The 26670-nt window shown below is 32.4% G+C and overlaps 1 protein-coding gene across 3 annotated transcripts in view; it reads left to right on the top strand.

Moving 5' to 3' along the window:
• Positions 1-6320, top strand: part of LOC129005918 (DNA-directed RNA polymerase I subunit RPA2-like) — a 46446-nt gene extending 40126 nt beyond the window's left edge. For 2 of the 3 annotated variants that reach the window (XM_054434959.1, XM_054434957.1), the window contains exons 4-7: positions 2444-2504; positions 3332-3417; positions 5129-5258; positions 5967-6320. In XM_054434959.1, the coding sequence (XP_054290934.1) occupies positions 2444-2504; positions 3332-3417; positions 5129-5258; positions 5967-6040 (351 nt within the window). In that variant the 3' untranslated portion in view covers positions 6041-6320. The remainder of the gene's footprint in view (positions 1-2443; positions 2505-3331; positions 3418-5128; positions 5259-5966) is intronic. The other variant, XM_054434958.1, reaches the window with a different exon arrangement.
• The last annotated feature ends 20350 nt before the right edge of the window (positions 6321-26670 follow it).

The raw sequence follows: 26670 nt of genomic DNA, 5'->3' as shown, positions 1-26670 counted from the left end.
ATGTTGAAGCCCCTTCCCTAGTTAGTGTTCAAAGGTTTGCCTTGCACAATATTTCAAAACTCTATAAGTCATTGATCTTGTTTGTAGAAAATAAAGAGTTTTTAGTGTTTTTTGTCCCTATGCATAAATCTTTTTGTAACAAACTTGAAATCCTTTATAGTTCGAACCTCCAAAGCTAAAAGATACTGGTGGAAATTCTGATGGGTGGAACAAGCCTGATATGTACAGTGAAGCTTATCATCTATTCGCCCAAATAACATTGACTCCACAAATATTGTTCCAATTAAAAACTTATTTATAAATTCAATATTATAATTGCAACGTCACGGCTGGTTATCAAGAATGTGGTTTTTGTGTGTAGTTTACAGTAGTACTGCATATTTTCTATTATTTATACAGAAAATCAATAGTGTTTGGGTTAGCATGCCTCTTACAAATGACACCGTAGTAAAATGAAACTATTATTTTTAAAATGATCCTTCGAACCCGTAATATATTAATTTAAAAAAGTATGATTCTATATTAAAAATTAACGGTATTCGTTTTTTTGTAGTTTTTTTGTTGTTTTAAAATTCAGGTATGAATTTTATGGGAAACTTGATTAAGGAGCAAAGTCAGGATGCTTCATGAGCCTTATCATTATACATTATTGGATTATATTTGTACCTGTTACGATTTTTGTAAACATTATAATAACTTTACATTTTATCTTCTTGTTTACATATTGTGTTAAACCCAACATCTCTTCTGTAAGTTCTGTCCCAACATTCTCTATGTAAAAGAAAACCAGTATTACAAGTAGCCACTTTACCTATAGGTCATAGTCCTAGATCATAATCAATCAAACATGAGAGAAAAATTATATTCGCTAAAAATTCAACTTCCTTCGATTTTAACCGTACAATTTTATAGATTAGATGGAAATCTAATACGAATAATTATTAAAATAACTTAAGAGTACAGGGTGTCCACAATATCTTATAAACGATTATATAGTTTTCGATGATGGAAACATGCTTAAATTACAATTTATTTCATAAATAATATTTATGAATAATATTTTCTCGTAATATTTCAAAAATAATATTATTCTTGCCTACAATTTATTGGTAAATCGATCTATAAAATTTAACCTTATAGAAAATATTTTTTAATAAAAGTTTATTCATAATACAAAGTTCATGTAAAGTGTCCTGTCTACGTCATAATGTGAAAACTAAATAGTTTCCGGTGAATGGAGAAATGAACTACCCCAAGTATAAACAAAAAAAGGACGCGTTGCAGCACTTAACCCTTATTTTGGCAATAAATAACTAGGGATGGGTAAATTCTAAAGAAATCTGAAAACGATAATCATCACTCTTTAACCATCAATTTACCACGGCTTAGGAAGCGTATACTTTTAGTAAAAGGGGTTAGCTTGATCTAGCTAAATAAATAAGATTTAGTTACGAACTAGGCAATTTATATTGCAATGATGACCTAAACGGTGTATTTCTATTTCATAAGTGTTTTTATAAATGTAAACAAATAAATTATAATGCTGGATATTACACGGAACAGGATCAAACTCGGCATTCCTAGAAAACTTTATCGTTTTATATTCTAAATAAAAAGTGGAAGTAGTTTTTCTTTTGCGTATCTTTGAAAGCATTAGGCTAATTACAACTTTCATATTCTTCAGAATCAAAGATTGGTCTATATACTAATACGTTGTTTTCAATTATTAAAAAAGATTTAAGAATTTCGGGTTTAAATTCAATGGTGGAAATGCATAAGTTCCATAGCTTAATGAAAAAAACCATACATCAATGTTTACAATTACTTATTGGAATTAACAGTAAAATAAAATAAATATAATTTTTATTATGACAATAATTTTTGTGATAATGTTTACCTCACTGGTAAAGTAAATAAATGATTTTTTTTTATGACATTGAATATGTTTCTTTACGAAAAAACGTGCCTAAATTAACTCACAGTTTACCCTCAGTTGTAAAAAACAGGATTGTCTGGTGTGGGATTATTCTTGGAAAGCAAATACAGGATGACGTTTGACAACTTTACTTTCAGGGTCGTTTATTTTATGTGCAGTTGGTATAAACAGGTGTTTTTTTTTACTCTCAAAAGTATGCACGTTCAATTTGTAAAAAAATACTAGTTAAGTTACAATTACCTCAAGATTTAAGTTTTATTGCAAGAAAAGCAACAAGGATAACGGTTTTGGCATTATTTCGTTGGAATTTAGCAATTATACGAGTAGTTGTTATTAGCTACCATTTACTATCGTGAAGATATTAACTTTAGGGCTGCCTTATTTTATAATAATGATTTTAATGTATTATAATGTCAATCAATAGAATACGTAACTTATTAATGTTACTATTGTGCATGATTACATTATTACATTATTGTCGTAAAACTTACATTTAAACGTTTTCAGGTGATTGCAATTGTTAACCTAAATGATCAGTTAACAGCAGAACCAGGGTGTGTAAGAGATTGTGAGTAATTTTATTGATATATTTAAAATATGTACCACTACTTAACTTTTGTCACCATAACACATAACGTTTCAACTTACGTGTTGTGCGAACTATTCTTGATATCGTCTTTGACTATTAATACAACACTGACTTCTGCCGATTACATGATGGTTTTTACCAAGTAAAACTGATGGAATGACTTATTATGAGCTATAGCAACTGTTGTGACCCAGCAACTATGTCAGTAACAAAAAATAAGGTACAAAATAGATTTTTAGACACTAGCGCAATCTGTGAATGGCTCACACAACTACATTCTTTTTTAGTAAAAAATTGGCGACAGCTGATCCATATGAATGGGATATCTTCTTCTGTATCCAATAGTCAATGATATCGTATAGCATAATCTGCATGATTCGATGACATCATGTGTACATTTTTCTTTGAAGTTAAAATTCTTTAGTTAGACGACAAATAGTTTAATAAATTCTGTTACAGCCGTTTGCGTAAACTGTATCGCTCTTGAAGTGATTTCACCTTATTTAATAAAACATATAATTAGTGCATTTATAACAGTTTTGATGTTATGAACCTTCGTAGCCTTCGTTTGGGGTTGTAAATAACTTTATATTTATGCTAATTTTAACGTGTTTTATTTATTTATTTATTTATTTATTTATTTATTTATTTATTTATTTATTTATTTATTCATATTATACAATATAAAGGCAAAACTTGTAATAAATAATGATATTTACAAGAACGTTGAGTTTATAACTAAGCTAACAATTAGATAGGTCATTTTACTAAATATTTATTACATTTGACTCATTCTAAATTTTCAGCAACCGCCGATGATACCTGGTGCAGCATTATCTTTGGGTGCTTGAAAGTATTTGTGGCCATAGGACTACTATATGGCGTGTATACGGTAAGAAATGTCTTAGTTACTCATTTGTCATTTGTTACTCAATACCTGTTTTCGTTAGTTCTGCTGCTCACCTGCAGTACCACCTAATGTGGACTCTCAAAAAATACACTGCTTGCGTTTTTACATATCACAGTAAACAAAATTTTGGAATAAATTTCTGTAGACATTTAGTGCGATCGCCAGCGGGAAATTCGCCTTGCAGTAGTTGATACGACTCCTGTGGAGGGCGTATCGGTTCGGTAGTGGATGTACAGGTGACGAGCCGTAAGCACTTTTCGTGTGCCTGCAAGTCTACGTTGTACCTGCATTGAAAGATGACATTTCATTAACAGTGTGAGAACATTAAGTTCTGTGCTTCACCTAAAAGAAAAACCACCTAGTGAAACTATTGAATTGTTAATTCATGCTTTATTGTTGAAGAGGCGATGAAGAAAAGTCGAGTTTATGAGTGGCACAAACGGTTTCGTGAAGGCCGTGAAAGCATTGACGATGTCCCTAGTCGTGGACGTCCTTCAACATCAGTCAATGACGTAAACATTATTGGACGTAAACATTATTGGACGTAAACATTATTGGACGTAAACATTATTGGACGTAAACATTATTGAGCGAGTACGTCGAGAAATGGGCGATGCATATCCATAGTTGTTTGATTAATTGTACAAAATTGTAGGTAGTGACGAAACAGGGTGTTATATCTACGACTCTCCAAGTTTGGTTAGGAAAAATTCATCTTTATTGGACTTAAAATTTAAAATGGTGGCCATTTAAATTTTTTAAACTTTAATTACTGAAAAATGGCTGGTGTTATAAAAAGGTTTCAATGATACTTTTATTTAGAATATTTAATTCCCTATCAAACGATACCAATTTTAAGAAGATCGAAGAAGAAATAGCTAAAATATTACGATTTTTAGTTGTAAAATGGGGTAGAAAAAGGCTAAGCTAGTCAGTTTTGCCCCATTTTACAACTAAAAATTCTAATATTTCAGCTATTTCTTATTCGATCTTCTTGAACTTGAGATCGTTTGATTGTGAATTAAAAATGCTAAATAAAAGTATTCTTAATGAAATGTATAATTTAATTTACAAGTTCAACAAGGCCAATAAATAATTTTTTTTTTATTTATGTAAATTTAATTATACATTTCATTATTAATTGCCAATATCTCCAATATAATTTATAAAAGTATTCTTGAAATTTTTTCATAAACTTAGCCATTTTTTGTAATTTAAGTTTAAAAAATTAAAATGGCCATTTTTAAATTTTAAGTCGAATCAAGATAAATTCTATTCCTAACAAGGGTCTCTTCTACCTTAACATAAATACCAAGTTTCATAAAGATCGGTTGAAAAAATTCCAAAATAAAAATGTTTATGTAAAAAATATAAAATGGCAGAAATCTGGTTAACAAAGCGATTTTGGAAAAAATTGTTGTTCTTGATTTTCTCTTTATTTTGACCCAAGGAATCACTACGTAAAATATGTCCCCACCTTTTTTGAACACCCTGTATTTATTGTTACATTCATTGCATCATATAAATGTTCTTATATTTATTTTTGACCCCGTTAGACGTATGAAATTATTTAACAAGAAAACTTACAGTATAAATATGAAGTTACACGAATTTATGAAGTACAAACCAAATTTTTTACCTGGGTTAAAGTGTTTGCATAAATATTATTTTAATACATCTGAAATATTTCCAGTACGACAGAACAACCGTACACTTTTACGTCTTTCTACATGCAACATTGATTGCCAGTAAAATTATCATGTTGATTGTTCTGCTCTTCTACGCATCCTTCAGCTTTCGTATTATCTTGTGTAGTGAAATATGTGAGTATCAATAAAAAAATATCCCTTTCATTCAGTATCGATAGATAGTATCATAGGCATACATATCGATCATATATTTTTCATCTTAAAAGCTACTCAACATTTAGGAAAATGTAAAGGGAAAATGTTATAAGGTTTTGAAATTGTATCAGGTGTTTGATTTAGGATGTTGCGTGAAAGATTTAGAAAAAAATGTTAACGTTTATGAATATAAAAAATCATGCTTTGTTCAAAGATAAAGATTTTCGGGACACAGATTCATGAACAATCGTAATTAATTCTCCAATAATCTCTGCCTTCAATATTGTTTTTAAAATACCCTTATTTTGAAATATTAAGCCTTTTGATTAAGGATTTGCCCTTCAAATTTTGTTTGTGGATTTATACAAAAAAATCTTTGGAGTATTTTCGGTCTATAAGGCTAGCCTAACCAGTTTTAAAGATTTTGTTGAATACTTCCCCAAGCTTTAAATAACTAAAATTAGGTTAATAATGTTAACCTAATAATGGTAATCCATATATATATATTATGGCTGATAATCTAAAGGCTTTAGAAATAACGAAGTGTCTAAATTGCTTATTGCATCTTTTGTTTAGCTAATTGAATTATACTTCAAACCTTTACTTAGCTTACCTTGAATGTGAACAGAATACTCTAGGTTTTGAATTGTGTGTATTGCTAACAATGTTGTTCAAATTTGATTTCAGTTACAAGTATATATGTGGTTGTCGTGGTCTACAGCTTCTACAAGGAAATGGAAGAACACGAAGCTGAACCGTGACCTTATCTGTAGGCCTATACTATGGATGGTTTTGAGATATTTGGTTGCATATTGATCATCCTCTACAATTATGACCTACAATATAAAATCCACAACTTATTGAGACCTAATAAATCAAATGTTTTCCTTTCTACACTGAATCAGAGTATTAATAAAGTTTTTGTTAAGTGGTAATATTCCACCTTTAAGTGTTTAAAATGTCTCATCTTCCAGGAATTACGTTTTTTGTACATTTATAGATGTATGTAAAATGAAAACCACATTAAAGCCTCAGCAATTGTTATCGGTTAAAGGTTTTATTGTTAACTAAAATAACCCAGTTCAAACATACAAATTTCATACATTTGGGTGATAAGAATAGACCCTCGGTGTCTAATACACACTTTTAGGAAACATTTCTAATATATATATGTTTATAATTTTTTTTTGTATGAATTATTTTCAGAAATAATAATAATAATAAAGATAAAACTTATAACTGTAGTAATCAACTTATAGTTATATGCACAATCGATTCGTTTAGTCTTTTATCACAGCAGCTTGTTTTGTATAAAGTAAAGTGTGTGTTTTTTTTTTATTTATGATCAAATTAAGCCTTGTACGCCAGAAATTACGCCTTGCAATTTCCTTGACGGAAATTCGCCTTGCAGTAGTTGGTACGACTCCTGTGGAGGGCATATCGGTTCAGTAGTGGATGTACAGGTGATTTGTATGTAATTTAAAAATGTAAATTGAGGAAATATAATTCATGAAGGTATATATTAATTAATTAGATAATTATTTTTGATAAAGGAAAATTTAGTATGTTAATGAGAAAGTTCTTGGATATTATTAGTTGATATAGAAATATAAACAATATTCTTCGCATCGTAGTCGTAGTGATTTATATATTTAGTTTAATTTTATTTTATGTTTCATGTTACAGTGTTTTTATGAAAATCTATATACATTTTCAAATGCATAACTTAGAACGAGAACCAAATTTTCAAGAATTGTTTTGCCTTGGTGGGGGAGTGACATGGAGCGTTATGGAAGGGGTGTGTGTGTGGCTAGATTGGGTTATAGAGATATTGAGATGTATGCAACAAATGATAACTAATAACATACAGTAAGACTAAATATCTTACGTAATTCTTGTCACAGCTCAACAAAGTATGCCAATTTAGTAATGCTTCGGGGTTGAAACATCATCGTTTGTTTCAGGTAACTTACTTGTAGACTTGATCATCCTCAAGGGTAAACAAAGTATGGCAATTGCGATCAAATACGTCAGAACATGCCTGTTTTTTTTTATGTTTAAATCATTTTTGCTAAACAACTAACCAATTCTGCAAGTACCTGAATGTAAAGAAGGGGTTTTGAAACTGAAACATGTACTAAGTCGTCACGTTTCGTTGAGCTGGGACCAGAACTACGTAAGTAATTTTGTCTCATATTATCTCCAACAGCTAAGATGCTAGAAACATGGATTTTAATTGCATTTAAAGTCTAATCAGGCTCTTGCTAAATTATAATTTGGAGGTTTCAATGGGTATTACTTTTTTTAGTTTGGTAGTTTTTTTTGTGGTTTTAGAATTCAGTTATGAATATTTATGGAAAACTCGATTAAGGATTTTAATATCAGGATGCTTTATGAGCCTAATCATTTTTACAAGTTTTTTTTACATTATAATAACTTTAAGCTTTATCTTCTTGGTTACAAATTGATTTAAACCTAACATCTCTTCTGTAAGTTCTGTCCCAACAGTCTCTATTAGGAAGGAAATCGGTAACAAGTAGCTACTTTAACAATGAGTCATAGTTCTTGAGCATAATCAATCAAACATGAGAGACAAATTGATTGGAAATATGCCAGAATGTATTTAAGCCTTTTTTGATGAAAAACGGAATCTTGCAACAGAAGTAATTGCTGAATTTTGCTGAGCGTGGTAAAACGCAAATGTTGACTCAAATCAAACATGTTCTTTATGTGTCAAACATACGAGTTCACCAGAATTTCAACTCCCTTAAATTTTAACCCTACACTATTATAGATTAGATGAAAATCTGATATGAATAATCATTAAAATACCTTAATAATAAAATATTTTTCATTCTACAGTATAAACAATGTATAGTTTTAGTTAATGGAAACATGCTTAAAATACAATTTGATTCATAAACCTCCCTAATGAATAATATTTCAGAAAATGTTTTTCTTGCATACAATTTATTGGTCATCCATCTATATGTTTTAACCTTATATTTAAGACGATATTTTTTTAGTTTATTCATAATACAAAGTTTATGTAAAGTGTCCTGTCTACGTCATAATGTGAAAACTAAAAAGTCTCCCGTGAATGGAGAAAGGAACTACCCCAATTATAAACAAAAAAGGACGCGTTGCAGCACTTAACCCTTATTTTGGCAATAAATAACTAGGGATGGGTAAATTCTAAAGAAATCTGAAAACGATAATCATCACTCTTTAACCATCAATTTACCACGGCTTAGGAAGCGTGTACTTTTAGTAAAAGGGATTAGCTTGATCTAGCTAAATAAATAAGATTTAGTTACGAACTAGGCAATTTATATTGCAATGATGACCTAAACGGTGTATTTCTATTTCATAAGTGTTTTTATAAATGTAAACAAATAAATTATAATGCTGGATATTACACGGAAAGGGACTAAACTCGGCATTCCTAGAAAACTTTATCGTTTTATATTCTAAATAAAAAGTGGAAGTAGTTTTTCTTTTGCGTATCTTTGAAAGCATTAGGCTAATTACAACTTTCATATTCTTCAGAATCAAAGATTGGTCTATATACTAATACGTTGTTTTCAATTATTAAAAAAGATTTAAGAATTTCGGGTTTAAATTCAATGGTGGAAATGCATAAGTTCCATAGCTTTATGAAAAAAACCATACATCAATGTTTACGATTACTTATTGGAATTTACAGTTAAATAAAATAAATATGATTATTATAATGATAATAATTTTTGTGATAATGTTTACCTCACCGGTAAACTAAATAAATTTTATTTTTATATGACATTGAATATGTTTTTTTTTTTACGAAAAAACGTGCCTAAATTAACTCACAGTTTACCCTTTACATGTACTCAGTTGTAAAAAACAGGATTGTCTGGTGTGGGATTTTTCTTGGAAAGCAAATATTGGATGACGTTTGACAACTTTACTTCCAGGGTAGTTTATTTTTTATTTGCAGTTGGTATAAACACGTGTTTTTTTTTTCTTACTGTCAAAAGTATGCACGATTAATTTCTAAAAAATACCAGTTAAGCTAAAACTGCCTCTATATTTAAGTTTTATTGTAAGAAAAGCAACAAGGATGACGGTTTTGGCATTATTTTGTTGGAATTTAGCAGTTATACGAGTAGTTGTTATTAGTTACCATTTACTATCGTGAAGATATTAACTTTAGGGCTGCTTTATGTTTATGATAATGATTTTTATGTATCATAATGTCAATCAATAGAATAACTTATTAATGTTACTATTTTGCATGATTACAATTAAATATTCCAATAACAATACAATGGGAAACAATAGTGATACTATTTTTGTTTTCCAAATTGATACACAATTTATTGCACTTGAGAATTAAAGTTGTAAAATGTGTGCTATAATAACAAGTGATAAAATGGACAATAGTGATGTTTTTCTATACATATGAAGGTTATTTTTTCCCTAAATCTTACGTAGCTAAATAGTTTTACTGAGTTTAAAACAAATCTTTTCTGGGTAAATTCTACAAATTATATTGTTTATAAATTTAAATCATACCTAATATCTTAGTAAAAAATACTGTTTTGTACCTACAGTATTATATGTTTTCGTGAAATGGAGTAATTTAAAAGAAAGATTTTAAGCATGGAATCGAGTGAGGAAAGAATTATTGTCACAATCAAAAAGTGTTAAGAGATTGAAATTATCTCTTTAACTTACCACTAGGTTATTCTTATAGGTATAATTTTTATGATGATAACAGAACTAAATGAGATTAAACTCTTTTTATACTTTAAAGGTGCATACTGCATAGGCTCCTGACTTGTTTTATTGGTCATTAAGACTTTAGGAGTTTGCATTAGGAGTTAAATATGCGTTTTCATCTAATGTTCACTTATTGTGGTGTAAATCACGAAAATATGTTTCCATCTCAGTGTAGATTTGGCCTTTTCATAACTTGTCCTTGTAGGATAAATTTTATTTTTTGCAAAAAATTTAAACTAATTTTATTAGGGAATAAATATTTATAATATATGTTAGTGTAAAAGTTTCTCGACATTTAACTAAGATATCAAAATGTTATGATAAATCTACTTGCCCAATATTTTTAGGAGGCTGCGCATCTATTTCGTGGTACCTGCCTAGGAAACTCATACATACATATTACTTTAAAGAAAATCACTCTTATACTACACATTAGGGCAAACAAAACGACAAGGTCAATTATGAACAATCAAACGTGATACATTAAGTTCATTATAATGAAGTATTGAAATACAACACGAAGGCTTTAAAAATATTAACAATAAATATAAATACTATTCAGGAATAATAGTATCTGACATTGAACTGAAAAAAGACTACCAGCCAGCTAAAATCAACTCACTAACTGTACTGTTTACAAAATACTGAATTTAGCTAACTATACTGTATAGGTTCAGACTTTAGTTTCACAAATTCAGAATACTTTTAATTGTAATATTTTACACTATTTCTGCATATAACTCTATAAATTACAACTTGAGATTAATAATCGCATGATAACAATATTTGATCGGTTTTGTCCCATAAATTTAGTTTACACTTTTCAATAGGCTTATAGTTTAGGTTTTCTATCTATTTATAGTCCGCATATCACTGTTTAGCATTACTTATTTCCCATAAACCTAGGTCTGTATTAGTTTGTATTGATTTTTATGATTATCTTAACTTGTTCATAGAATAAAATTATGTTTTAAAATCAGGTGTATGTGTTAGATAGGTGACTGTTTCAGAGTATCACGTCGTATTATACAGTTGCTTCTACATGGCGCGATTTCCATACAAATCTACTGTATTGTATCTAAGAACTGTATTCTATTATATACGGATACCTGCATTAGGTTATACATGTATGTACATGTAGGTTATACCATGTGTCAAAATTAAATTAATCTTTTTTTATTTTTATACATTAGTTGTAGAAAAATGTATAGATACGTTTCTATCCGTTAAAATGTTTATATTTGATCAATTTAGTTCTTCTTGTTCTGCTAGTCCCCTCAGAAGATAACACATAAAAAAGTGTTGAAAAAGATCGTAGTTAGCTATGTTAACCCAATAAATATATATTTTACAGGGTACTCATTTACTTACCTTATATACTGAATTTATATGGGCAAGCCCCCTAGGTGCGTATTCTAACCCAAATATATTTTAAGGTTGAGTGTAGAATGGAGTGAGATGATCTGTGTAGCTTTGTTATTGACTAAGATTGGCCTTCTTCATTAGCTAGGATCATTTATCTAAATCACGGTGATTAGAAACAGCTGGGTACAGTTTTGAATCCAAAATATAATCTACTGTCTTTTCACAAGATCGAACCGACAACCTTTTGATTGTTATGTGATAACTATTACTCAGCTACCCAGTTCATGTCTTTGGGTTTCATTACAGTTATCACCCATTGTAAAACGTTTTGTGTAATTGGGATTAAATTATAACTGCACATAAAACATAGATAATACATGTGTAATAAGGTTCATTATCATTAAACGTCTCCTGTATTTTCAGTATTTCTGTACAATGGATCATAAGTTACGATAATGGGACGAAACTAAATAAACATGGTTTTATAACTATTTGACTTTTTTGTCCTAAGAACGCTAGGCACGAGCCTGGGATTGTTTTTCACATTACTTCAGGCTAGACCTAGGGGTTGCGGCATTACCACTTAGCTAAAATCCATTGGTGACTTGGCGGGGATCGAACCCGGGACCTCAGGGACTGAAGTCCCGCGCTCTAACCACTACGCCAGCTCGCTCCCCTAACGATTTGACTGGAAGCATCAAAAGTTTTAAGCCTTTTGTTACTGTTATTTGAATAAGATTCGGATAGTGATATAATTTCTTCATGTTCAATACCGTTTCTGTTCATATTTTGTTGCATATTGTAATTCAAAATACGATCGGCCTTTAGTTTTTAACTCTTAAGTGAAGAAGTAGAATACTTAAAACATTAGGAGGGTAAAAACAAAAGCCGAAGTTTAACTACCAAACAATGAGTTGACGCTGTTTAAACCTCAAACGAAGTAGACAAAACACGAGAGAGGGTGAGCCTGAATGTAAAGGGGAAGGTGGTTACTGCCTTGCTTGCTATGTATAATAGGAAAACAATGACTGCTGTCTGCTTTAGAGAGCCTGCTTGAAATTTAAATTTAGTAACAGGCCGTACCACAAATAGTCTAAACTTAATATCTGTCTGTTTCATGATCTTACTTTGCTTTTACAATGGAGTTTCAGCAAATATCTGTTAAGAATTAAATTAAACTTGGGGTTCATTTTCAAATTTATTTGTTGGCTTTAAAAATAATATAATACAATATACAGGGAGCGGCAGAAATATCTGACGGTTTTCAAGCGAGTACAGTCCGGCAGCCGAGTGGAGGGGGGTGGTGGGGAGCGGCTCGTTCTCAAGGCCAAGTGTGACAATTTTAGTCGCCATGGAGCAGTGGACCAGTATACATCGCGCGTTTGCCGTTGAGGCGTTTTTTAAAAATGGCGATTCTGTTGTTGGTACGCAACGTAAGTTTCGGAGGCATTTTAATGTGGCTCGTGGGGAACCTATCCCATCCCGAAACACCATCAAATTGTGGGTGGATACCTTTAGATCACAGGATCAACTGCAAAACGTAGGCCTACAGGCCGTCCAAGGCCAGTGAGGACGCCTGAGAACGTGGAGCGAGTGCGACAAGCTGTGCTAACGAGCCCGCATCGCCCGGAGCGTAGACAAGCTGCTGGTTTTGGCATGTCTGATCGCTGTCGGGTGAAAGTTAAGGCCTGAGTGCAATATTCGTCGAATATAGCGATCAGACATGCCAAGAGCAGCAGCTTGTCTACGCTCCGGGCGATGCGGGCTCGTTAGCACAGCTTGTCGCACTCGCTCCACGTTCTCAGGCGTCCTCTCTGGCCTTGGACGGCCTGTAGGCCTACGTTTTGCAGTTGATCCTGTGATCTAAAGGTATCCACCCACAATTTGATGGTGTTTCGGGATGGGATAGGTTCCCCACGAGCCACATTAAAATGCCTCCGAAACTTACGTTGCGTACCAACAACAGAATCGCCATTTTTAAAAAACGCCTCAACGGCAAACGCGCGATGTATACTGGTCCACTGCTCCATGGCGACTAAAATTGTCACACTTGGCCTTGAGAATGAGCCGCTCCCCACCACCCCCCTCCACTCGGCTGCCGGACTGTACTCGCTTGAAAACCGTCAGATATTTCTGCCGCTCCCTGTACATGGATGTTTACAGTAGTGTTGTAGTATAATTCTAAGGGTGCATGAACGAAAATGTATTGTAGGAGTTCTAGAAAATACCTGTCTGTGAGCTACAAAAATTAAATATCAGCAAAATAAATCAAATTTTAGAATACACGATTGACTAATAAAAAAAGGTCATGCTTAATATTTTTACAAGTGTCATGTGATTACAAGTAATTTTTAAAAGGGTTGCAGATTTGAGTACAAATTTTATTTTAATAGTAAAATATTTTGAAACTATAAACAGGTGCACGAAGTTGCTACAAAATACCATATGGCTACGAAAACTGAATAAATAAGTTAGCCTTTTCCTTCAATAAGTTCTATATAATATTTAGTGTAACAGTTTATTGTAAACTCCGCATTGGCATGGTTGTGAGGTTAAAACTTTGTACCAAGAGTAGTGAAGTTTTCTGATTATTAAGCTTTTACCGTAGGTGGCATGGTAAGACCTAGACCCGGGACCGATTTACTTTTTCATTTTGATGTCCCCAGAGGCCAAAAACACCATTCGTAAAAATTTTTTATATGTATATATAGATTTATATATGTCCGTGAACGCGATACCTTTAATAATTTTTGTCCGATTTTGATGAAATTTCGTTTAAAGGTGTAAAGCAGGATAAACTTGAATGAGTTCGCGAACCAGTATGATCGGACTATGGGAACGGGGGTTAATGGGGAGTCTTATGGGGTTAAAAATAGGGTTTAACCATTTTTGACCATAAAAAACACAAAATTTCACAACTTCTTTCCAAACCATTATGTAGAGCTTAAAGAAACAAATAATTTAGTATATTGAAGCGCTATTATGTGCCTAAGGGTTACGGAGAAAGCTAAAAAAATTGTAATTTTAAAATTCCCATGTTATTCTTATGGAGAATAAGTCAACTGTTATAGTTTGCCCATTTATGAACATATTTTGATCAAACTTGGATAATACATTGATTTCTTACTAAACTACAGTACCTATTAACATGTTACATTCAAAAAGTACTTTTTTACCCTCCCTGTTGCAGCAAACCTAAGTACTCGTTAAACTATTTAAATAGGGAATAAATGTGATATATTTAAGGAGACATTTTAGTGTAAATCTAATGAGGCAAATGGAAATTCGCTAAGTCTGCAGGTTTGCTGCGGCGGGGGTATTTATTTTTATATTTGTAACTTGCTAAAATAACGTAATATACGAGATCAATTTAAAACAAAACAATGATAGTAGTTATTAATCCTTATATTGTAACATTTCCCAACTGTTTGATTCAAACGTGGTGTTCCTTCTACTTAAATCGCGAGGTTGAATAAAATGGAGATTGCATTTTAGATATCGCAAATTTTGAAGTATGTATTTAATTTAGAATATTTACTAAAGTTACCTAGCATCGAAATTATTAAAGACAAAGTCAAGTTTAGATCTAAGTAATAGCATTGTTTAAAAGTTCAACAGATTTAATACTGTAGAAATGTATGTGTGTGTGGCTTTAAATATTTATTATCTTTTCCCCCTAGTATATGGAGAAAGTATTGTTTTTGTCTATATTTTCGAGTTTGAGTGGATATATCCGTTTTGGGTACCTACCCCTGGGCCCAAAAAGTGGTTTTCGAAGCGATGTCACTGGATGTGTACAGAGCTATGGACTACACCTGTGGTCCAATTTCGATGAAATTTTGTGTGTAAGTTCTAATCCATGGTATCTCCAGGCGTTTTTCATTTAATTGGCATTTTTATTTTTTATGTTGATTTTCCCATAAAAACCCATCAAATAAAGGAAAATCGGATTTTGTCCAAAATGGTCCGAAAAATTTTGATTAAGATTTAGTATGTTGTAGCCCTTCAAATTCTAAACAAATTGGTACGACTCCCGTTTCTGTAAAAATTACGGTTCCAAAGATATTGTAATTTATGTTATTTTCCCATAAAAATCACATAAAATAGCAAAAAAAATGATTTTAGAAAAAATGCCGGTATTGATTTGACAAGCTTATGGGAGAAAGTATGTGTCAGATTCACTTTAAAAGTTGTGGTAAATGTACTATATCACCTACAATTGGTCAAGTTTTTAATTTACTCTGAATTCCCACTCAATTGTGAAATAATACAGCATTTATTTATTTAATTTAGAGTTATCAATTGAAGATACTTTGAGTGAAATGGTATTTTCTATATTTCCGTCAGGGGTGAGCATATAAAGGTTGAATGTAGGTGAGTTGACTTTAACCAGCGCAGTGGAAGTGTAAATATCGCATTGGTCTGGGCAGCTACGTGTAAATCGGGGCTGAGTTTGTATTTGGCAGAAAGATTTGTGCGGCTTTTGCCATAGACAATATTTATTATAGTGTTAAAATAACAATATTGTAGCTACAAAAAGACAGGTCATAATCTACGTAGGGAGAACAATTGTGAAAATACAGAATATTTTCTTTTCCAAATCGCATTTTTAAACAGATATCTGACATTTTGAATTTTTTACTTAACATTATTTTATCTTTGAATTGTTTAGACTGGCATTTATGAAACTTGGTATGCATGTTAAAGTAAAAACCCCATGTAAGAAAATAGATTATCTTAGTCCAATTCAAAATTTAAAAATTGCTGCCATTTACATTTTTGTGTTTTAAATTACTAAAAAAATTCATATTTAATGAAAAAATACCAAGAACATTTTTATTTTTCATTTATAACTTCCTATAACACGACACCAAGATCAAAAAGATTAAATATACAACAGCCCAAATGTCAGGATTTTTTGTAAAATAATGTAGAATAAGCCTAAGCAGGTGGGTTGCACCTCATTTTGCCTTACTTTATAGTATCATTGCATACAAAATTAAGGTTCCTCTACACAGAAGGTTAATTAAGTAATTATGATCAAGAGTTGTTAACAAGATACATGAGCGGACATCCTCTCGTGCAACTGGGGACATTAGGGTAACGAGCCTTGGTGGGGGAGAGACATGGAGGGTTGTGTATGTGAGGCAACTGTAGGATATAGACAGATACATGTAAATAATCAACAAACGTAACCTAGTCATAAGTTGCGAAGACTCATAATATTTAGAAAATGTTTGGCTTTTGATAACACAGATATAAACTACCAAAGTACTAAGCTTTTTCTAAAAAAAAAAAAAAAACAGGAATAATTCGCTTTATCTGAGGATAGCAGACTGCTGTTGTGAGATTAGTACAAACTAAAACCTGAGCTACTTCTTAGATTTTATTCTAGTAATTTTTTACACTTGCCAAAATCTTTATCTGGGCTTTTGCTATCGCCATTGGGACACTATTAAACAAAGAAGTAATCTATAGAAAAATCTGTTTAAGCGTGAAGAAAGAAAAAGAAAAAAGAGGTATAAAATACATTTTTAGTGTCTGGTAGCATCTATAGAAATCTATAGAAAAATAGATAGTAATACTTAGATAAAGTATCATTATTTATATTTAGTAATCTATAGAAAAATCTGTTTAAGCGTGAAGAAAGAAAAAGAAAAATAAGGTATAATATATTATACTTTTAGTGTCTGGTAGCATGCATCCTACTCTAAGGAGTATTGCAAGCCGTTATTTTGTATTATCATTATTTAGGTAAATCTAGCCATATTTTATATCTTTAGAAATATACTAGTGGCTTGTAGGGGCAATAGTCCCTATATACTATATATTCTAGTAATTATTTTGTACAAATTATTAGTCTCGTGGGTTACCCTACCTTGAATTATCGTTGAACATTTTTGTATATTATAATATGTATACATACCTGCAATGCATTTTGATGTCTGCTCTGATTAAAATAAAAATTGCAAAGGACTGTTCATGCGGTGTGTTTATAATACAAACTAAATCATTTTACAACTAAGGAACATGTTTAATAATAATCTTCATGACTATTAATTAAATATATACAAATTTCTTTGAATATAAACAAATTCACTTAGATAAAACACATAGAGATAATGTCATCCTCCAAATTCTAAAATGCTAATTCTATAACAAAATCTCTCTGGAAACATTTGTTGTGCCTATAGTAGCCTATCCATTTTGTTTGATTCCTTGGTCTTTATTTGGTTCTACAGTAGTACTTTAACAGCAGTAATCATAGATGCATCAAAGATGGATCATTGATGCATCATAGATGCATCATAGATGGATCATTGATGCATCAAAGATGGATCATAGATGCATCATAGATGCATCAAAGGATGGATCATTGATGCATCATAGATGAATCATTGATGCATCATAGATGAATCATAGATGCATCATAGATGCATCAAAGATGGATCATTGATGCATCATAGATGAATCATAGATGCATCATAGATGCATCAAAGATGGATCATTGATGCATCATAGATGAATCATAGATGCATCATAGATGGATCATTGATGCATCATAGATGGATCATTGATGCATCATAGATGAATCATAGATGCATCAAAGATGGATCATTGATGCATCATAGATGCATCAAAGATGGATCATTGATGCATCATAGATGAATCAAAGATGGATCATTGATGCATCATAGATGCATCAAAGATGGATCATTGATGCATCATAGATGAATCATAGATGCATCATAGATGCATCAAAGGATGGATCATTGATGCATCATAGATGCATCAAAGATGGATCATTGATGCATCATAGATGAATCATAGATGCATCATAGATGCATCAAAGATGGATCATTGATGCATCATAGATGCATCATAGACGAATCGCATCATAGATAGTGCATAGATGCATCAAAAATGGAACATAGATGCATCATATATGGATCAAAGATGCATCATAGATGGCGCATAGATGCATCATAGATGGAACATAGATGCATCAAAGATGCATCATAGATGGAACATAGATGAATCAAAGATGCATCATAGATGCATCATAGATGGATCATTGATGCATCATAGATGCATCAAAGATGGATCATAGATGCATCATAGATGCATCAAAGATGGATCATTGATGCATCAATGATCCATCTTTGATGCATCTATAATGCATCTATGATTCATCTATGATGCATCAATGATCCATCTTTGATGCATCTATGATTCATCTATGATGCATCAATGATCCATCTTTGATGCATCTATGATGCATCAATGATCCATCCTTTGATGCATCTATGATGCATCTATGATTCATCTATGATTCATCAATGATCCATCTTTGATGCATCTATGATGCATCAATGATCCATCTTTGATGCATATATAATGCATCTATGATTCATCATGATGCATCTATGATTCATCTATGATGCATCTTTGATCCATATATGATGCATCTATGTTCCATTTTTGATGCATCTATGCACTATCTATGATGCGATTCGTCTATGATGCATCTATGATGCATCAATGATCCATCTTTGATGCATCTATGATGCATCTATGATTCATCTATGATGCATCAATGATCCATCTTTGATGCATCTATGATGCATCAATGATCCATCCTTTGATGCATCTATGATGCATCTATGATTCATCTATGATGCATTAATGATCCATCCTTTGATGCATCTATGATGCATCTATGATTCATCTATGATGCATCAATGATCCATCTTTGATGCATCTATGATGCATCAATGATCCATCTTTGATGCATCTATGATGCATCAATGATCCATCTTTGATGCATCTATGATGCATCTATGATTCATCTATGATGCATCAATGATCCATCTATGATGCATCTATGATTCATCTATGATGGATCAATGATCCATCTATGATGCATCTATGTTCCATCTATGATGCATCTATGTTCCATCTGTGATGCATTCCATCTATGACGCATCTATGTTCCATCTATGAAGCATCTATGATGTATCTATGATGTATCTATGATGAATCTATGATGCATCTATGATGCATCATAGATGGATGGAACATAGATGCATCATAGATGGAACATAGATGCATCATAGATGGATCATTGATCCATCATAGATGAATCATAGATGCATCATAGATGGATCATTGATGCATCATAGATGAATCATAGATGCATCAAAGATGGATCATTGATGCATCATAGATGCATCAAAGATGGATCATTGATGCATCATAGATGCATCAAAGATGGATCATTGATGCATCATAGATGAATCATAGATGCATCATAGATGCATCAAAGGATGGATCATTGATGCATCATAGATGCATCAAAGATGGATCATTGATGCATCATAGATGAATCATAGATGCATCATAGATGCATCATAGATGCATCATAGATGCATCAAAGATGGATCATTGATGCATCATAGATGAATCAAAGATGGATCATTGATGCATCATAGATGCATCAAAGATGGATCATTAATGCATCATAGATGAATCATAGATGCATCATAGATGCATCAAAGGATGGATCATTGATGCATCATAGATGCATCAAAGATGGATCATTGATGCATCATAGATGAATCATAGATGCATCATAGATGCATCAAAGATGGATCATTGATGCATCATAGATGCATCATAGACGAATCGCATCATAGATAGTGCATAGATGCATCAAAAATGGAACATAGATGCATCATATATGGATCAAAGATGCATCATAGATGGCGCATAGATGCATCATAGATGGAACATAGATGCAACATAGATGAATCAAAGATGCATCATAGATGCATCAAAGATGCATCATAGATGCATCAAAGATGGATCATTGATGCATCATAGATGCCTCAAAGATGCATCATAGATGAATCATAGATGCATCATAGATGAATCATAGATGCATCAAAGATGGATCATTGATGCATCATAGATGCATCAAAGATGGATCATTGATGCATCAAAGATGAATCAAAGATGGATCATTGATGCATCATAGATGCATCAAAGATGGATCATTGATGCATCATAGATGCATCAAAGATGGATCATTGATGCATCAAAGATGAATCAAAGATGGATCATTGATGCATCATAGATGCATCAAAGATGGATCATTGATGCATCATAGATGCATCAAAGATGGATCATTGATGCATCATAGATGCATCAAAGATGGATCATTGATGCATCATAGATGAATCATAGATGCATCATAGATGCATCAAAGGATGGATCATTGATGCATCATAGATGCATCAAAGATGGATCATTGATGCATCATAGATGAATCATAGATGCATCATAGATGCATCAAAGATGGATCATTGATGCATCATAGATGCATCATAGACGAATCGCATCATAGATAGTGCATAGATGCATCAAAAATGGAACATAGATGCATCATATATGGATCAAAGATGCATCATAGATGGCGCATAGATGCATCATAGATGGAACATAGATGCATCAAAGATGCATCATAGATGGAACATAGATGAATCAAAGATGCATCATAGATGCATCAAAGATGCATCATAGATGCATCAAAGATGGATCATTGATGCATCATAGATGCATCAAAGATGGATCATAGATGCATCATAGATGCATCAAAGATGGATCATTGATGCATCAATGATCCATCTTTGATGCATCTATGATTCATCAATGATCCATCTTTGATTCATCTATGATGCATCGATGATCCATCCTTTGATGCATCTATGATGCATCTATGATTCATCTATGATGCATCAATGATCCATCTTTGATGCATCTATGATGCATCAATGATCCATCTTTGATGTATCTATGATGCATCAATGATCCATCTTTGATGCATCTATGATGCATCTATGATTCATCTATGATGCATCAATGATCCATCTATGATGCATCTATGATGCATCAATGATCCATCCTTTGATGCATCTATGATGCATCTATGATTCATCTATGATGCATCAATGATCCATCTTTGATGCATCTATAATGCATCTATGATTCATCTATGATGCATCAATGATCCATCTTTGATGCATCTATGATTCATCTATGATGCATCAATGATCCATCTTTGATGCATCTATGATGCATCAATGATCCATCCTTTGATGCATCTATGATGCATCTATGATTCATCTATGATTCATCAATGATCCATCTTTGATGCATCTATGATGCATCAATGATCCATCTTTGATGCATATATAATGCATCTATGATTCATCATGATGCATCTATGATTCATCTATGATGCATCTTTGATCCATATATGATGCATCTATGTTCCATTTTTGATGCATCTATGCACTATCTATGATGCGATTCGTCTATGATGCATCTATGATGCATCAATGATCCATCTTTGATGCATCTATGATGCATCTATGATTCATCTATGATGCATCAATGATCCATCTTTGATGCATCTATGATGCATCAATGATCCATCCTTTGATGCATCTATGATGCATCTATGATTCATCTATGATGCATTAATGATCCATCCTTTGATGCATCTATGATGCATCTATGATTCATCTATGATGCATCAATGATCCATCTTTGATGCATCTATGATGCATCAATGATCCATCTTTGATGCATCTATGATGCATCAATGATCCATCTTTGATGCATCTATGATGCATCTATGATTCATCTATGATGCATCAATGATCCATCTATGATGCATCTATGATTCATCTATGATGGATCAATGATCCATCTATGATGCATCTATGTTCCATCTATGATGCATCTATGTTCCATCTGTGATGCATTCCATCTATGACGCATCTATGTTCCATCTATGAAGCATCTATGATGTATCTATGATGTATCTATGATGAATCTATGATGCATCTATGATGCATCATAGATGGATGGAACATAGATGCATCATAGATGGAACATAGATGCATCATAGATGGATCATTGATCCATCATAGATGAATCATAGATGCATCATAGATGGATCATTGATGCATCATAGATGAATCATAGATGCATCAAAGATGGATCATTGATGCATCATAGATGCATCAAAGATGGATCATTGATGCATCATAGATGCATCAAAGATGGATCATTGATGCATCATAGATGAATCATAGATGCATCATAGATGCATCAAAGGATGGATCATTGATGCATCATAGATGCATCAAAGATGGATCATTGATGCATCATAGATGAATCATAGATGCATCATAGATGCATCATAGATGCATCATAGATGCATCAAAGATGGATCATTGATGCATCATAGATGAATCAAAGATGGATCATTGATGCATCATAGATGCATCAAAGATGGATCATTAATGCATCATAGATGAATCATAGATGCATCATAGATGCATCAAAGGATGGATCATTGATGCATCATAGATGCATCAAAGATGGATCATTGATGCATCATAGATGAATCATAGATGCATCATAGATGCATCAAAGATGGATCATTGATGCATCATAGATGCATCATAGACGAATCGCATCATAGATAGTGCATAGATGCATCAAAAATGGAACATAGATGCATCATATATGGATCAAAGATGCATCATAGATGGCGCATAGATGCATCATAGATGGAACATAGATGCAACATAGATGAATCAAAGATGCATCATAGATGCATCAAAGATGCATCATAGATGCATCAAAGATGGATCATTGATGCATCATAGATGCCTCAAAGATGCATCATAGATGAATCATAGATGCATCATAGATGAATCATAGATGCATCAAAGATGGATCATTGATGCATCATAGATGCATCAAAGATGGATCATTGATGCATCAAAGATGAATCAAAGATGGATCATTGATGCATCATAGATGCATCAAAGATGGATCATTGATGCATCATAGATGCATCAAAGATGGATCATTGATGCATCAAAGATGAATCAAAGATGGATCATTGATGCATCATAGATGCATCAAAGATGGATCATTGATGCATCATAGATGCATCAAAGATGGATCATTGATGCATCATAGATGCATCAAAGATGGATCATTGATGCATCATAGATGAATCATAGATGCATCATAGATGCATCAAAGGATGGATCATTGATGCATCATAGATGCATCAAAGATGGATCATTGATGCATCATAGATGAATCATAGATGCATCATAGATGCATCAAAGATGGATCATTGATGCATCATAGATGCATCATAGACGAATCGCATCATAGATAGTGCATAGATGCATCAAAAATGGAACATAGATGCATCATATATGGATCAAAGATGCATCATAGATGGCGCATAGATGCATCATAGATGGAACATAGATGCATCAAAGATGCATCATAGATGGAACATAGATGAATCAAAGATGCATCATAGATGCATCAAAGATGCATCATAGATGCATCAAAGATGGATCATTGATGCATCATAGATGCATCAAAGATGGATCATAGATGCATCATAGATGCATCAAAGATGGATCATTGATGCATCAATGATCCATCTTTGATGCATCTATGATTCATCAATGATCCATCTTTGATTCATCTATGATGCATCGATGATCCATCCTTTGATGCATCTATGATGCATCTATGATTCATCTATGATGCATCAATGATCCATCTTTGATGCATCTATGATGCATCAATGATCCATCTTTGATGTATCTATGATGCATCAATGATCCATCTTTGATGCATCTATGATGCATCTATGATTCATCTATGATGCATCAATGATCCATCTATGATGCATCTATGATGCATCAATGATCCATCCTTTGATGCATCTATGATGCATCTATGATTCATCTATGATGCATCAATGATCCATCTTTGATGCATCTATGATGCATCAATGATCCATCTTTGATTCATCTATGATGCATCAATGATCCATCTTTGATGCATCTATGATTCATCTATGATGCATCTATGATTCATCTATGATGCATCTATGACACCAAGATCAAAAAGATTAAATATACAACAGCCCAAATGTCAGGATTTTTTGTAAAATAATGTAGAATAAGCCTAAGCAGGTGGGTTGCACCTCATTTTGCCTTACTTTATAGTATCATTGCATACAAAATTAAGGTTCCTCTACACAGAAGGTTAATTAAGTAATTATGATCAAGAGTTGTTAACAAGATACATGAGCGGACATCCTCTCGTGCAACTGGGGACATTAGGGTAACGAGCCTTGGTGGGGGAGAGACATGGAGGGTTGTGTATGTGAGGCAACTGTAGGATATAGACAGATACATGTAAATAATCAACAAACGTAACCTAGTCATAAGTTGCGAAGACTCATAATATTTAGAAAATGTTTGGCTTTTGATAACACAGATATAAACTACCAAAGTACTAAGCTTTTTCTAAAAAAAAAAAAAAAAACAGGAATAATTCGCTTTATCTGAGGATAGCAGACTGCTGTTGTGAGATTAGTACAAACTAAAACCTGAGCTACTTCTTAGATTTTATTCTAGTAATTTTTTACACTTGCCAAAATCTTTATCTGGGCTTTTGCTATCGCCATTGGGACACTATTAAACAAAGAAGTAATCTATAGAAAAATCTGTTTAAGCGTGAAGAAAGAAAAAGAAAAAAGAGGTATAAAATACATTTTTAGTGTCTGGTAGCATCTATAGAAATCTATAGAAAAATAGATAGTAATACTTAGATAAAGTATCATTATTTATATTTAGTAATCTATAGAAAAATCTGTTTAAGCGTGAAGAAAGAAAAAGAAAAATAAGGTATAATATATTATACTTTTAGTGTCTGGTAGCATGCATCCTACTCTAAGGAGTATTGCAAGCCGTTATTTTGTATTATCATTATTTAGGTAAATCTAGCCATATTTTATATCTTTAGAAATATACTAGTGGCTTGTAGGGGCAATAGTCCCTATATACTATATATTCTAGTAATTATTTTGTACAAATTATTAGTCTCGTGGGTTACCCTACCTTGAATTATCGTTGAACATTTTTGTATATTATAATATGTATACATACCTGCATCGCATTTTGATGTCTGCTCTGATTAAAATAAAAATTGCAAAGGACTGTTCATGCGGTGTGTTTATAATACAAACTAAATCATTTTACAACTAAGGAACATGTTTAATAATAATCTTCATGACTATTAATTAAATATATACAAATTTCTTTGAATATAAACAAATTCACTTAGATAAAACACATAGAGATAATGTCATCCTCCAAATTCTAAAATGCTAATTCTATAACAAAATCTCTCTGGAAACATTTGTTGTGCCTATAGTAGCCTATCCATTTTGTTTGATTCCTTGGTCTTTATTTGGTTCTACAGTAGTACTTTAACAGCAGTAATCATAGATGCATCAAAGATGGATCATTGATGCATCATAGATGCATCATAGATGGATCATTGATGCATCAAAGATGGATCATAGATGCATCATAGATGCATCAAAGGATGGATCATTGATGCATCATAGATGAATCATTGATGCATCATAGATGAATCATAGATGCATCATAGATGCATCAAAGATGGATCATTGATGCATCATAGATGAATCATAGATGCATCATAGATGCATCAAAGATGGATCATTGATGCATCATAGATGAATCATAGATGCATCATAGATGGATCATTGATGCATCATAGATGGATCATTGATGCATCATAGATGAATCATAGATGCATCATAGATGAATCATAGATGCATCAAAGATGGATCATTGATGCATCATAGATGCATCAAAGATGGATCATTGATGCATCATAGATGAATCAAAGATGGATCATTGATGCATCATAGATGCATCAAAGATGGATCATTGATGCATCATAGATGAATCATAGATGCATCATAGATGCATCAAAGGATGGATCATTGATGCATCATAGATGCATCAAAGATGGATCATTGGTGCATCATAGATGAATCATAGATGCATCATAGATGCATCAAAGATGGATCATTGATGCATCATAGATGCATCATAGACGAATCGCATCATAGATAGTGCATAGATGCATCAAAAATGGAACATAGATGCATCATATATGGATCAAAGATGCATCATAGATGGCGCATAGATGCATCATAGATGGAACATAGATGCATCAAAGATGCATCATAGATGGAACATAGATGAATCAAAGATGCATCATAGATGCATCAAAGATGCATCATAGATGCATCATAGATGGATCATAGATGCAT

Source organism: Macrosteles quadrilineatus, unplaced genomic scaffold (genome assembly GCF_028750875.1).
Source record: "Macrosteles quadrilineatus isolate MER2022 unplaced genomic scaffold, UCM_ALF_1.0 Scaffold_44__1_contigs__length_1017569, whole genome shotgun sequence".
Taxonomy (NCBI): Eukaryota; Metazoa; Arthropoda; class Insecta; order Hemiptera; family Cicadellidae; genus Macrosteles; species Macrosteles quadrilineatus.
The sequence above is the reverse complement of the archived record's forward strand: the minus strand, read 5'-3'. Positions and strand labels throughout refer to the sequence as shown.